The 15218-nt window shown below is 35.8% G+C and overlaps 1 protein-coding gene and 1 long non-coding RNA gene across 4 annotated transcripts in view; one reads left to right on the top strand and one right to left on the bottom strand.

Moving 5' to 3' along the window:
• The window catches only part of LOC126968782 (uncharacterized), a 559194-nt gene that overhangs the window by 252173 nt on the left and 291803 nt on the right, over positions 1 to 15218 (bottom strand). The window lies entirely within an intron of this gene.
• LOC126968675 (kinesin-like protein KIF2A) overlaps positions 1 to 15218 on the top strand; it is a 92410-nt gene that overhangs the window by 36729 nt on the left and 40463 nt on the right. For 2 of the 3 annotated variants that reach the window (XM_050813720.1, XM_050813718.1), the window contains exons 3-4: positions 398 to 505; positions 4023 to 4059. In XM_050813720.1, the coding sequence (XP_050669677.1) occupies positions 398 to 505; positions 4023 to 4059 (145 nt within the window). The remainder of the gene's footprint in view (positions 1 to 397; positions 506 to 4022; positions 4060 to 15218) is intronic. The other variant, XM_050813721.1, reaches the window with a different exon arrangement.

Here is a 15218-nt window from a genome sequence, read left to right as displayed (position 1 = left end):
AAACACTGTTCGCTCACGCTCATCATAGAAACCTGTGTATGTTTCAATTATTATGTACCGTTACTTCTCACTATCATTTTATATGCAATTTTTTGAATACTTCAGTCTTGTGAAAAGTTAGTAGTAGATACACATCTATTTTTTTTTGTATCAATCACATAATTACATTCGTTTGTTATTCACACAGTGTGTTCAACAATAGCTGATGGTCAGATAGCCTTGAAATTATCCACTCCCTATCGATTATTCATTATCACGGGTGTAGTTTCACTTTTACTTAAAGCTAGAGCATACTGGTCGCATGGTTGGCGGGTTCCGAGTGTTGCGACCGATCGATGCAGTATATTATAGCACTGTGATGTCTTTTGGCTGTACGTAAATGTTTGTGGCTGCGAAGGATCCGTCCGGGTCGGGCTCGTCGTCGGACGAGGGCGGATTCGCACGCGACGCGGAGGAGGGCGCCGGAGACTCCGGGCACACGCTGCCCGTTCGCGGCTCACGATCGGTACCACTATCATCATCACTCACCATAACTGCACCTTGTGTTACCATCACAACTCATGCACACCACTACTTTGTTTTGCCTCTATGATTTCAATTACGTTGCTCACCTTCCGTACTTTACTCAGGAAAGCTTGCTTTTTATTAGTCCAACGTTGCGACAGCAAACCGCAGAGTGCCATTGGTTCTTGAAAGTTGACTCTGCGTTTGCGCAACTCTCTATTTTTGTTATTACGTAGATTTATTTTGATTATTTGTTGCAAACGCAAGTAATGTAGATATTGTTGTGCCGTCTATGTAGTTTTCTGTTGTTTCGAAACTTTTTGAACTCTTTACTATTGGTTTAATTTTACTTAGCACAATGTACAAACTAGCACATCTATGACATATAGTAGGATGCCTAGTTGGGAATTAATTTATGTATTTAGTGAAAAATATAAATATTTGTGTCAGTACCAACTGAATCTAGTTATGGTAATATATCGGCCTTGTATGGATGTCCAAAGTCACCTCTTAGCGGTTATTTGTGTTACCTTATTCCACTGGGATAAAGCCCATTGTTGGCTAGCAATGCACGAATGAGTCACATGTCCATATATTCGCGACGGCTATTGAGTCGGATATTGGCATGGGACGCCACTTGTTCGAGGTAATCGGCTTGCTTCCGACTTTTTGTGAAAAAATTCAATGGATCGAGCACAAAAAGTTAATCATGCCGTTGACGATTGCGTCTGCTGTTTCGTTGTTCCTAAAATATTATGATAAATAAAAAAGAAGTGAATATTTTTTTTACAATGGTATAGATCTAATTCTTTGTAAAAGTACTTTCCACTAAAGCCAGTTCTGGTTTATTTGCAGTAGGTTAAACTAAAACATGCAGCATTTTGGAGAATAATATTGTTGATGTTGTAAGCAAACTTTTTGTCAAATCATTCATCTATAACCACGTCATAGATTGGTGTCCGATATCCTGGATCGAATTTTTCCAGATTTGTATTGGAATCAAATACTTCTAATAAGAGATATTGCCAATCATTCATATTATGTGTATTACCTACACGGAAACAAATGTGTAAAGTCAGATTTCATATTGCATAAGTCGCCGTAGAGAATGCCATCAATTGTCGAGACAATGGAAGTTTCTTTTGCTTCCTTTTAAAAGTAATTATGCTATTGAGACGTAATTACTCAGTGCCACTCTAAATTGTAGCTCCCAGACGGTAATTGTTATCAGTGGGTGAATTCTCGTCGATGAAAATCGATATCCCGTGACGCTTTCAAAGAATTTATTCGTAGATATCATGTATTATCTAGATTGTAAAACACCGGAGAATACCAGGGTTGGACCAACTGTTGCGACACCCTTTTCTCTTTACCTAATAATAGAAATGTGATTGTAATGTCTTTAAACGATTCTCTTTACTTTGCTACGATTTCCGCTGGTATCGTTTGTATAATGCTATCATCATCTCTAAGTTTCTTACTGCCAGATATTAATTATTTAGCATTGGCAAATTGCTGTGATTATTGAGACAACGTTAGTCCTTTTCACTTATTAATAAGTTAGCCAAATAGCTTGATCTACAAAACTACACCAACATTATTCTCAACATTCTCTCTCTCACACGTGCCACTAAACAATTTAGCGATTGTAATAATTATTGTGAGGATGAGGAGATTGTCCTTATAAACATTACGGAAAACTCTAGTTAATTTATTAATGTTAAAGTGATTAATCACTTTACGTTTCGCTTGAATACAAAGCATTGCATCAAGTGTAAGTGCTTTTAAATTTGATGTTCCGCAAGTAGCCGCCGCTTTGTAATTTTGTGTTGTGGATTGCACTCAACAGTTATTAAACTTTAAAACAATATTCCGCTGCAAGCGAGAAGCCACTTTAAATTAAATAAATATATAGTGAGCTCAGCTCCGTGTTTGGTTTTTAACCTTCAGTTTCGTTTACGTAATATACCAGCTCATCATCTTCAATCTTATCATTGCGGTTTGTATTTCCAAAACTTACTTCATCGCTGATGGAACCAGCTATTGTCATGTTACTATAAATTGTTTGTCTTTTATTAATGCAGTTTTTGTTATAAAATAGAAAAACTTACTATTTCTTCTTTAGCCAAAATTTGGGTTTGCAACGCAGTTTTGCCGCAAAACAATTTGATCGTTAAATCTTCTTAAAAATAATGTACAATTTATATTGATGATTTTGCAACGAGCTTTTGACGGAATGCCCGCGTCGATGTGATTTTAGCTTTTGTTTCATTTGCTTGCGACATGTGAAATGGCAATGCGTTGTGTTATGAACCTTTTTTTAAAGACTATTGTTTAAATTGGATATGCTTATGTAAGCGTTTATGGCATTAATGAAACGATAGTTGGATGATTGTTATTTGTTGAAAGCCATAAAGTGTGTTGGAAGTACAGTAAAAGCTCATTATTTGCGCTTCCTTCATTCGTGTTCTGTACGTGGGCTTAAAAACGAGACCCAATTCCTATGTATATTCGTGGCTAAAGATTTCCTTATTTTCGGATCTAATATGTACCATCCATATTTTAAAATGTTTACACTATCTATCGAATCTTCTTATCTTATCTAATCTTACACCTTAATTCAACCAATTGAAGGAGGTTCAAAAATTGGCAAGAAAAAATTACAGGATTTTTTAAACCTTAGCCTGATGATAATAATGAATCAATATGGTAAAAAACTCCATTAAAATTGATTTTTAAATTAAATTTGTTCTTTCTTTTGTCACGTAGGAACATATCTTCAATAATCCCACATAAATTACCATTCCATATTCACGGTTTCTGTATTCGCGGCATATTTACGGAACATATACCCCGTGAATAAAGAACTTCAACTGTTCTACTCAATTTTCCACGTTGCTGTTTTTTGTATATTTACTTTGAATGAAAATCTTTCGTTATACCTCTACGGTTGCTGTATTGGTATCACAAAAGCGATATTATTACTGTAGACCCGTGTAGGCCTGGTCAGCTGTACAACTAGCTATTGTTTCATTATCTCTAGTACTCAACACGTTTGTACTAGTGCTAACAAACAATACCTCGTTTGTTTTGACAAAGTACTCCCCCTTGTTTTGTTGCGTTACATTTAATGCGGGTAGTTCTAAAATGAAAGTTATTTTGTTGGCGGCTCAATATTATCATTATTTACAACTTATTAGAGTGTCATATTTTACTAGATATTCAGTTACATATTGGATTTGAATGCGTAGCACGTTTGTAAATAGATTTTTAACCTATATTGTAAGATGTGCATATGCTTCGGTTTTGACTGTTTCTGTGGTAAAATCAAATGATTGTACATTAATCCATATTTCTCAAGTTATTCAATACTAGCTTTACATTTAATTTGCGCTGGCCAAATTTCTGAAGATTCGTAATAGTTTTGGAACCAAAGCATAAGTTATTTTGGTTTTATACAGCTTTGACTTGTTTATTTGTGTGAAGTTAGATATTAAAATTGTTATTTACTGTTTTAGGATATGACGAGACAATCCATCCCCGTGGCGACTAAAGGTGAGTTTGTTTCTCCTTATTAAGTAATTCTCCAACTAGATAAGTATCGCATTGAGTTTTAAAAGTGCCATGTTGTTTCAGGATATAACATTATTAACTTTTTTTAAATTCTTATATTTTATACAAATGGTTTGACTTTATGAATAATTTATGTGTATAAAATTGTTTCTATTTATGAACTGTGTAAATTGGATCGCTCATATCAACCCCTTTTCTGCTACTAAGCATAGAGAATGATTATTACTGTTTAGGTGAAATGTAGCTTTTATGGCCACTTAATCGGGAGATTTTTTTACTATTGGCAGCAGGGGCGTGCATATCTTATATGCAATTAGGCAGTGCGTACCTCGTTATGAAGCTAAAAAATAAATCGCACTAGTGTTAAAGTTAATTTAGTTTGGTTTGGTTCCGTTATTTTATAACCAAACTACTATTTAACAACCACGCATAAAATTTTCCTTACGCTAGATACTAAATACCTTCGGTAAGCAATCTTTTCATATTGCAAAGCTCAACTACGACTAGTTAGATCCACAGTGCCTACTACTACAAAAACAGTGCACGTCCCTAATTCGGAGGTGCAGACAGTATAGAGCATTTCTGCATTCGCAATAGTTCAGTTTAACATCATGTTTATTGTGACGTGCTCATATATTTTTGTCTATAAAAACAAGGTTTTCCAAGAATATTTTGTTCCGACAAGTGTCAAACTTATTGTTAGCCAGGGACTTGCATCCTATATAGGGAATTGGGCAATGCCTACCTTAATAAGAACCTAAATTAATATATACCACTAGTATTGGAACGAAGTTCCTTACGGCAGGCTTGGAGGGGATAGGGATTTTGCTGCGCGATCGAACTGAAAAAAATGTGATAGTAAAACCGTAAGAAAAAATCCGTGTAAAAAAGTGCGTGGAATAAAACCGTTAAATGACGTGCGCAGGCGCGACAGTCACATACACAAGCGAGTAGTGTATATATTATCAATATTATTATATTAATATATGATAACGATTATAGCAATATTAGAACGATTTGCAATTTGTGTCGATTCTACATTAGCCGAAGGAACTTCGTTCCTACCTGGTGTCCCACGACACATTTGTCTTTTTTAAATTTCACTTAGTTTCGTATCTATAATCAAACTTCTACTGAACCCACCCAGTAAGTTTTACATAACGCTAAATAACTAGTAAAAAAAACCTCGCCAGGTAACGTCAACCTCTACGCGATATGCGTGCAATATCTAAATTTCTAACTATATCAGGTACCTACTTGTACCTAGCATGACACTAACTAAAGTATTAGGTTGACCAAATGGCCACAAAGCACAAACTACTTCAAAATTTTGACCTCAAAACCTAGCGCTGCCCGACTAGTAAGATCTACAGTGCCTACCTTTCTAGAAAACTAATGCACGCCACTGTTGTTAGCCATTTATATGTAAAGTGGGTGGTTATTATTTGTCAACATTACAAATTGGGACGGTACAACGACGGTCTGCAGCAGCGTGAGTCATCCGCGTACTAGCACCTTCCTTTTTTTTAAATTATGGAATAGCAGGACAAACGAGCGTACGGGTCACCTGGTGTTAAGTGATCACCGCCGCCCACATTCTCTTGCAACACCAGAGGCATCACAAGACCGTTGCCGGCCTTTAAGGAAGGTGTACGCGCTTTTTTTGAAGGTACCCATGTCGTGTCGTCCCGGAAACACCGCACAAGGAAGCTCATTCCACAGCTTTGTAGAACGTGGAAGAAAGCTCCTTGAAAACCGCACTGTCGAGGACCGCCACACATCCAGATGGTGGCGATGATATCCTAACTTGTGGCGTGTCGTGCTAAGGAGGAATTCGGCGGCAGGAATCAGGTTAAACAGCTCTTCGGAACACTCCCCGTGATAAATGCGGTAGAAGACACACAATGAAGCGACGTCTCTACGCAACGCCAAGTGATCTTATATATAATTTCCTTAGTTAAATATAGCGCTGAAGCCTAACGAAATCTTGCGGTGTGCACATCGCACGGTGCTCGGGCTAGTTTTTATTTTGGTGACCAATGACGTACGTGGACCGTTCTCTTTGTTGACTTGTCTGACTGCTTGCTTGCTTCTACCGTTGAAGCCGTATCGAAATTACGCTATAGTCGCACATTGCGGCTGATTTTTACACGCTATTTATTAGATTCACCAGAATGTACATTTGTTTGTATCCGACTCATATGGAGTCCGATTTTGACCCACTTTAAACGGCCAGATATCGTTCAAACTTCGTAGATTTATCGAGGACCGATGACAATACATTAATTTGACAAAATTATTCAATTTTTTTGATTTGCAAAATAAAATCTTTGATCATTTATATAATTTTTGCATCTATCGTCTATAAGGAATTGATTGATGTTCATTTTAAATTTCAACCATTATCTTTTCAATCTTAACTATTTTTATTCATAGACAGTATGCGATAACGCCAGCCCATTGCTTTTATTCTGTGTTGTTGTTCAAGTTTCATTCATAATATTACGGATATTCACAAGCTGTGCTCGTAGTGACAATGTTTGTTGTAATCTTTTATCTTTGGTAAATAAAAGTACGGAGTTAGATGTTTGCTGCAAAACTGTACTCCGAAATACTTACGAAATTTTTTTGAAACGAAGTTCCTTATGTGACGATGCCGAGGGGACCGGGAAAAAACATTACGCGACAATTTTTTTTTTTTTTTTTGCGCCTAAGCAAGGGAATGGGCTACCCTCCGGGATAACGACGGGAGGGAGGTGGTGAATGCTCATGCATACCAACGCAGCCTAAGTCTGCGTTGGTTATGTGGGACTCACGTGAAAACCTAGATGCCTACCCACTAAACACCACCTGCAGTTGGCTTTGGGCAGATGCCCTCTAAGCCTACATCGAAGGCGACCTTCTCTTGGGGAGAGAGAGGCGCAAGCGGCACTCCCTATGGAGTTTCCGCTGGGATGACGACAATATCTTGCTGATTATTATTCATATATAAATAATTGACAAGTAACAATTATTGACATTTGTCACATTTCTGACAAATGACATTGATTGTTTATTTTATTTATTTAGAGCATTGGTAACAAGGCAAAACCAAACCAAAATACAATGAACGAATATTTAAATCATATTTAAATAGGCTTATAACTGCAAAATTACATTGACATAAAAACAAAACATGTACATTATGTATGTACCTTTTTGATGTTATTGAAGATAGATTACTTTGACTATTACGTTGCGCGCGCATAACGTCATCTAAAATAAAAGTTTTCAGAAATTTTTCTGTAGTGGCAAAGGCAAAGATAAAAAGTTTTAAATGTGGAATAACTTTATTTCACATTTATTATGTATGTAATTTTTAAATACAAATTAAATTTATTTTAAATAAATTCTTTAGTCTCTGCCACGCTGGTTCAAGATTTGAGGAGGCTTTTTAGATCTCGAAGTGTTTCAACTTTTAATTCATTTGGCGTACACGAGTGTCTCACGAATTGATTATCTATGTAATTTTGACTGGTAGAAAGATTTTCTTTATTTCGTAACCCAACGAAGTAGATCGCGGGTTCGATACTGAACCACTCTCTTATATCATTAAACGAGCAGTAGTTGTATATATATATATGGGTCAACTAGTATATATATATATATACTAGCTGACCCAGCAAACGTTGTATTGCCGATATTAAAATCGCGATACAAAAGTAACTGTTGATCGTAGATGGTTGAAAATTTTAAGTTGGATGTATTTTTAATGCTGACTCATAATCAAACAAATTAAAAAAAAAATCGTGTGGACCACCCTTAACATTTATGGGGATGAAAAATAGATGTTGTCCGATTCTCAGACCTACCCAATATGCGCTCAAAATTTTATGAGAATCGGTCAAGCCGTTTCGGAGGAGTTGGGTCCCGCAGACCGTGACACAAGAATTTTATATATTAGATATATAATCTCGGAAACTGCTCCAACGTTTTTCATAAAATTTATTATACAGGTGATTTCGGGGGCGATAAATCGATATAGCTATATCAATTTTAGAAATGTAGTTTTATCCGTGTTTTAATGAGCACAACAGCTACAATAACATTAGAGTACAAAGGTAAATTTCGCCACTAAATACAAGACTATAATAGCTCAGATGGGACATTGGGTGATCCGGAAGCAGAAGCAGAAGACCCGGGTTCGAATCCAGATGTCCTATTAGTTTTTTTTTTGTTCAAGTTTTGTAGATTCTTAAAAATCCGAGCAAGGCACGGTCGTCCGGATATTGATTATTTATCAGAGACTAGCTGACCCGACAGACGTTGTTTTGTATATAATAAATAAAATAAAGTTTTTATATTAATTTGTCAATAATATATATCATAACTAGTGGACCCAACAGACGTTGTCCTGTCCACATGTTTTAAATTTGAAAAATCGGTCCAGCCGTTAGGAGCAGTTCACTAACATACACATGAGCAGGAGAATTATATTATATGGGCGGAATTGAGAATCTAAACCAATCTCAAATTCACTGAAACAAACAAAAAAGTCATCAAAATCAGTTCAGCCGTTTAGGAGGTAGTTTAATTGTGAATCTAAACCATTTTCGAATCCACCTGAAGACACACACAAATCTCAAATTCACTGGAACACACAAAAATATCATCAAAATCGGTCCAGCCGTTTAGGAGGTAGTTCAATTGTGAATCTAAACCATTCTCGAATCCACCTGAATACACACAGAAAGTTTCATTAGAATCGGTCCAGCCGTCTAGGAGGAGTTCAGTGACATACACACGCACACAAGAATTATATATATAAAGATATCAAAAATTACTTCGTAAAATATGCACCCTGCTGTCGTAATGAAAGTGTTTCACAGCAGAACTGTCAAACCGTGCGTCAATAAATTCTCTCATAGAAATTATGTATGGGCACATCAAACTAAAACAAATTTGTTGTTTCTATTTAATTTAGCAGCATTTTCCTATTTATTCACCTTTTAAGCCTTCTCTGGACTTCCACAAATAATTCAAGACCTAAATTAGCCAAATCGGTCCAGCCGTTCTCGAGTTTTAGCGAGACTAACGAACAGCAATTCATTTTTATGTATATCAGAGATAAATTAGGGCACTAAGTCATCGATTAGTGTGTGGACGAGTGACGCAAAGTGTCTCCCTTTCTTTGTCTTATATATCGTTTCGGAGAGGGAAGGCTGGAGGCGTGTGCACTGCAGTTGGCACATATACGTGTGTTGTGAAGTCAACGTGCCGGCCGTAATAATACCCAATAGTCAACAAATATTAGCGATTCGAAATAACAGTCTCGTTGAGTCTGGGGTTTCGGGGGTGCAATTCTTAGATCATTATTCCATGTGTGATGCGTTGATTATTTAAATTACATTATTTATTATGTATTATGCTACGCGATTAACTGTAAACTGGCATAAATCGAAGATCTTCATAAATAAATGATTCTATTATTACATTGTAATATGCCAACTATGGGCCTGATGAGAAAGCTCATGATCGCTCAGAGGGCAATGGAGAGGGCTATGTTGGGAGTTTTCCTGCGAGATCGAATAAGGAGATCCGTAGGAGAACCAAACTCACTGACATAGCCCAAATAATTGCGAAACTGAAGTGGCAGTGGGCAGGGCATATATTTCGACGGACAGATAGACGGTGGGGCAGAAAAAACTCAAAAACCTCGTACCGGAAGACGCAGTGTTGGTTTGTTGAGGCCTATGTCAAGCAGTAGACGTCTTCCGGCTGATGGTGATGATGATGCAAATATACGAATTGTGTTAATTCCGTCTTTGTGCCAAACACGTCACTTAGTAGACTGTGTCACATTACGAAAAATATGTGTGAATGAACTAGCTTGTCCTGAACTTCTCGAGCTCTTGCCATTCAATGTTCCTGCCAGGTCTTTACGCACGCACAGAACTTTCAACCTACCGACTCTTAGAACCAATATTGGGTTTCGCGCGCCTCTTCACAGAATGTGTTCATCATTGGATTCTCACATTAATGTCGACCTGTTTTCGCACTCCTCTACTGCTGCATTTAAGACTAAGTTAAAACAACAATTACTGTCCTTACCTTAAACCTTGTATCTTTATTCATTATTATATCCCTGTCTGTGTCTTGATTTATATAATACTGTGTATTCGCCTAAATATTCTATTGTTTACTTATCTTATCGTTCTGTTGTCATGTCTGTGAAATTGTATTCTTTTGTGTTCTCAGTGAAACTATTCTAGGATATATCCAATATTGTAAGTTGTATATTTATTTAACTTAATTTTGTACTATAGTGATGTATCTGTTTGTTTCCTTAATAAATAAATAAATAAACACGGTTGACTTGAGTCAAAGGAATACTGATATCATCATTCTTACACGTCAAGCACTACACGCCGTGTTTGATCGTTTAATACTGTGACGTTGCGACCGGCAACGTCTGTCGTAAGAGCGCTTTTGCACTACGTCCGATCCGAATCCGTCCCGTGCCCGTGAAAAGTTTTTTTTTTCACTGAAAACATGGTCCGAAGTAGTCGTAGAACTATTTCTATGGTAGTTTACGCACTAGATCTGTGACTACTGTGATCCGATTTCTTTTCGTCAACCATTAGAAATAGTTCTACGACTACTTCGGACCATATTTTCACGGCTACGGATCGGATTCGGATCGGACGTAATGCGTAAGCGTTCTCACGAGTTACGATAGTATATATACTATTATAATGACAATTATTGTTAAGTAAAAACTCTTTGATTCTTATTAATATTTATTTTAAACTAGTTGACCCAGCAAAAGTTGTATTGCCATAAAGAGTAATAAGATGATGACCGATTCTCAGACTATAATAATAATACCTAATAGCTAAGCATAAGATACATAATAGCTTTAAGGGTAAATAAATGTATACACTTCTATAATAAAGTCCCAGCCACTGCTCAGGCATTATCTATAAATAAATTTAAATGTTTTATAAAAAAAATGGCTCTGTCGTAAATCCTATTACTCCACTGCTGAATATCTAAATGATCGGACAGCCTGGGACTAGATTGTGATTATTTTATAGCGATAGAAATGACTGTACAATATTGTATATTTTTATTGAAAAGAGCGCAAAAAAAAGAATGCTGGGAGAAAGAGTTTCTTGCGCCGCTTCTTCTCTCTCAGACCGCCATTTGTTTCCGAAGCGGTAGTAGTATCTAGTAGTATAAGAAATGACATCAAAAAGAATTCTAAATGAATCAATTTTGTGAAAATAAATGCCTTTTATGCCTTTTTATATATTTAGGTTATATAGTTATTATATAATTATCTAGGTTAATCATTTATGGGTATGCAAAATAGATATCATCGGGAAACAGCTGTTATGTTTCTGAATGTTGGCCAAGAAGTACTTAGTATCATTTAGAAAGAAAGATATATAAAATCTAATTAGTTATTTTTTTAAATTATTCTTTCAATCTGATTTCTGAACGACGGGGGACTCATCAAAGGAAAAACAGAATTTTTGTTTATATTTTTTTTTCGAGAATTTTCATATTTATTCACCTTTTAAACCTTCCCTGGACTTCCACAAATAATTCAAGATTAAAATAAACCAAATCGGTACAGCCGTTCTCGAGTTTTAGCGAGACTAACGAACAGCAATTCATTTTTATATATTTTAAATAGATAAATGATATACAAATGTAATACATAATGTTAACATGAGGAATACACATAAACTTGTTATGCCTACTACTAGGTTAAGTCGAGTCAGTAAGTCTTTTATTGGCAGATATATATGCTTTTCCAACATGATCCCAGAAAAGTGTTACGAATTTAAAGAGAATTGTTAAAAAACGTTTGTGTGACCAAGGTTATTATAACATTAATGATTTTCCACGGACTGGGAATTGAGCGAACACCCTCAGGCTCTTTAATTATATTTTTTTTGCATGATATGACATTGTCATCCATATTTATAAAAAAGCCCGCTGAGTTTCTTGCGCCTGTTCTTCTCAGGTCTGAGGCACACTGTTTTGAATGGCTGGTAGTTTTTGACGTTCAATTAACGATTTTTAAATTCTATGTTGAATAAAAATATTTGAATTTGAATGTCTATCTATAGGAAATTTGTCAGAATAGAAATATATTAATTTGTCATAGTGAATGAAATTAACATACCTATTGCAATAACTCTTGTTGAACGTCACGAGGCTGCATCAGTTCTTAAAGGGGCTTTGAAATGGGGAGAAGAAGTGATTAGACTCCTTTAGAAAGCGATTGATTCCAGTGTTAATGGGCGAGAGTGGTACGTGACCATCTATCAAGAATTTTGCTCTATTTATTGGCCCCATAATTTATAAGAAAATTAGCAATGGAAGAACAGAACTTATCAAGATACTTAATGATAAATTCACAAATAAAATGAATGTAGGTTAAATTAAACATTTTATTGTCTCTTCGGATTATATGGCCTATAGGTAATTTTATGTCTTCCGACAATAGCTGTATCAGCAATTGCAGCGCTTAGTATTTAAGCCCATAGCCTAAAAAAATATAGACAACACGAGACAGACCATTCATAAATATTTATCGTTAGGTTCGCGTTTATATTAAATTATTATATTTGTTAATTTCAAATTTATTGTTAATGTTATAGCAGTGATTAGTGCCTAAATTTATATTTTCATACAGTTTTTTATTTCATAGGTCCAAATAAGAAATAAAGAAAGACGTGACTCATTCTAAAATATCAGTTCATCTCTCTCTTTCTCATCTCTGAAGTATCAGTTGCCTGTCTTTTATTCCGCTCGTGACCTCTAATGGCGGGTGCGCAATTAATTATATATCATGTTTTATCATCATTATCTTATTGTTTCGTAAACGAGGGGCGAAATACTGAAATATCTATATATATTTATTCTTTTTGCGACTATTTCTCAGCGCCTCGATTGATTTTAAACGAACAAGTTACCAAAATATATATTTATCTTTCATTTAATTAGTAAATAAAAATGAGTCTAAACTTGATCATCATCATCATTCATCAATTCAGCCGGAAGACGTCCACTGCTGGACAAAGATCTCCCCAAAAGATCGCCACGACGATCGGTCCTGCGCTGCCCTCATCCAACCTATTCCGGCGATCTTGACCAGATCGTCGGTCCATCTTGTGGGGGGCCTACCAACACTGCGACTTCCGTTACGTGGTCGCCATTCGAGGAGTTTACTGCCCCAACGGCCATCTGTCCGTCGAACTATGTGCTCTGCCCACTGCCACTTCAGTTTCCAGATCTGATTTCTAATTCGTTCTCGCAGTACTCGGCTTTTCATTTGGGAACTAACAAAAACTGGTCCACACATTTTTTATGCCTGTGTCTTTGACTCCGTCTAGAAATATTAATGAACTGTGACCAGTAAACGTCTAACTCTTGATTGGATTGCGTAACCATTAGTTTGGCAACGCGAACGGTGCACTGTTTGGAACGCAACGTTCCCATTTCTCTTTGTAGCTGTAGGTACAAATTACACATACCTTATTATCTGCATAATGCATTTCTTTTTATTATATAAAATAGCTACTCGTATTTATTATAATTTTTCTTCCTTATATATTTACACACATACGTTTTTTATTATTTTTGTTATTGTCATTATTTATTTTTAGTGAAATCTTTTTGTTAATCAATCTTTTTTTTTTATAATAATTATTTTAGTGCCACAATTAATTGTATTTTGCTTTTAAAATATGTCAGTTCAGCTCCAAACTTCACACAATGGGGTCACTGAAAATCAGTGTTGTGCTCATAATGTATGGACACAACTATAACAGAGTGGACTCCAGTTTTGGAAGACCACTGCCACATCAAGTTTTGCTTTTGTTTCTTCTGTATTAAGTTAAGTAAGTTAAGTATTAGATTAAGCATATATTTTGTTCTCATTAACTTTTTTGTGTGAGTGTGTCAGTTTTTCTTCCAAAATAAATTCATTTTCATTTCATTTCATAATACTATTGCGGAATGTCGGATTTTATCCGAGGCGGACATTTTCAAACGGGCCCGAACGTAAGGGTTGAACGTAATCATATTTTTTATGAAAATAAGGGACGAGACGAGCAGGACGTTCAGCTGATGGTTATAATTGATAAATCCTGCCCATTACAATGCTGTACCGCTCAGGATTCTTGAAAAAAAAAATCTGAGCGGCGCTCGTCACCTTGAGACATAATAATATGTTAAGTCTCATTTGCCCAGTAATTTTACTAGCTACGGCGGCCTTCAGACTGAAACACAGTAATGTTTACACATTACTGCTTCACGGCAGAAATAGGCGCCGTACCCAGCTGGCATCCTGTTCAAAGGAGCCTCTCACTGGTGTTGATATCGTAGTATACCTAACGTTACATGGACCTTTCGGTTGATTCGATTTAATTTTTTTACTGCTTTGTTCGATTGAAATCCATTTAATAAAATCAAGTTCTATCTTGAGCAGAATTTGGCGCCGATATTGATAACTACAAACTCTAAAATGTAGGTAAATGAGAGAATACATTTATCTCTTATTGATTTACTTGTTACCTTGTTTAATGAAGGTAGATGAAAATTATTATGTATAAAGATTTTTTTTTTCCAATGAGATACATCATTTTTAATTATATTTCTATTGATGTCATTTATCAGTGAAAATGCCATGTTGTAGTGTGAAAGGGAGTTAGAAACGATCTTCAAAAGCAGGATAAAACAAATTTCACACGTAACATAAAAATTATCAATTTTACAAATTGAACGCAGATAACTATTTGATGCCTTTTTGGCAGACATTATGTAACTAATATTTAAAAAATAATTTGGCACATAGTTTAGTCTATATCTATGTAATAACAATAAAAAACGAACGAAGAATACGTAAATTCATATTCAAATAATTTTATTCAAAATAGGATGTGAAACCACTTATTGAAAGTTAAAAAAAGAACGTACATCTTTCTTAAAGGCCGGCAACGCTCTTGTGATTCCTCTGGTGTTGCAAGAGAATGTGGGCGGCGGTGATCACTTAACACCAGGTGACCCGTACGCTCGTTTGTCCTCCTATTCCATAAAAAAAAGAATGCCTCAGGCCTGAGAAGAATGGGCGCAACAAACTCAGC

This window comes from Leptidea sinapis, chromosome 16, assembly GCF_905404315.1.
Source record: "Leptidea sinapis chromosome 16, ilLepSina1.1, whole genome shotgun sequence".
NCBI lineage: Eukaryota > Metazoa > Arthropoda > Insecta > Lepidoptera > Pieridae > Leptidea > Leptidea sinapis.
The sequence above is the reverse complement of the archived record's forward strand: the minus strand, read 5'-3'. Positions and strand labels throughout refer to the sequence as shown.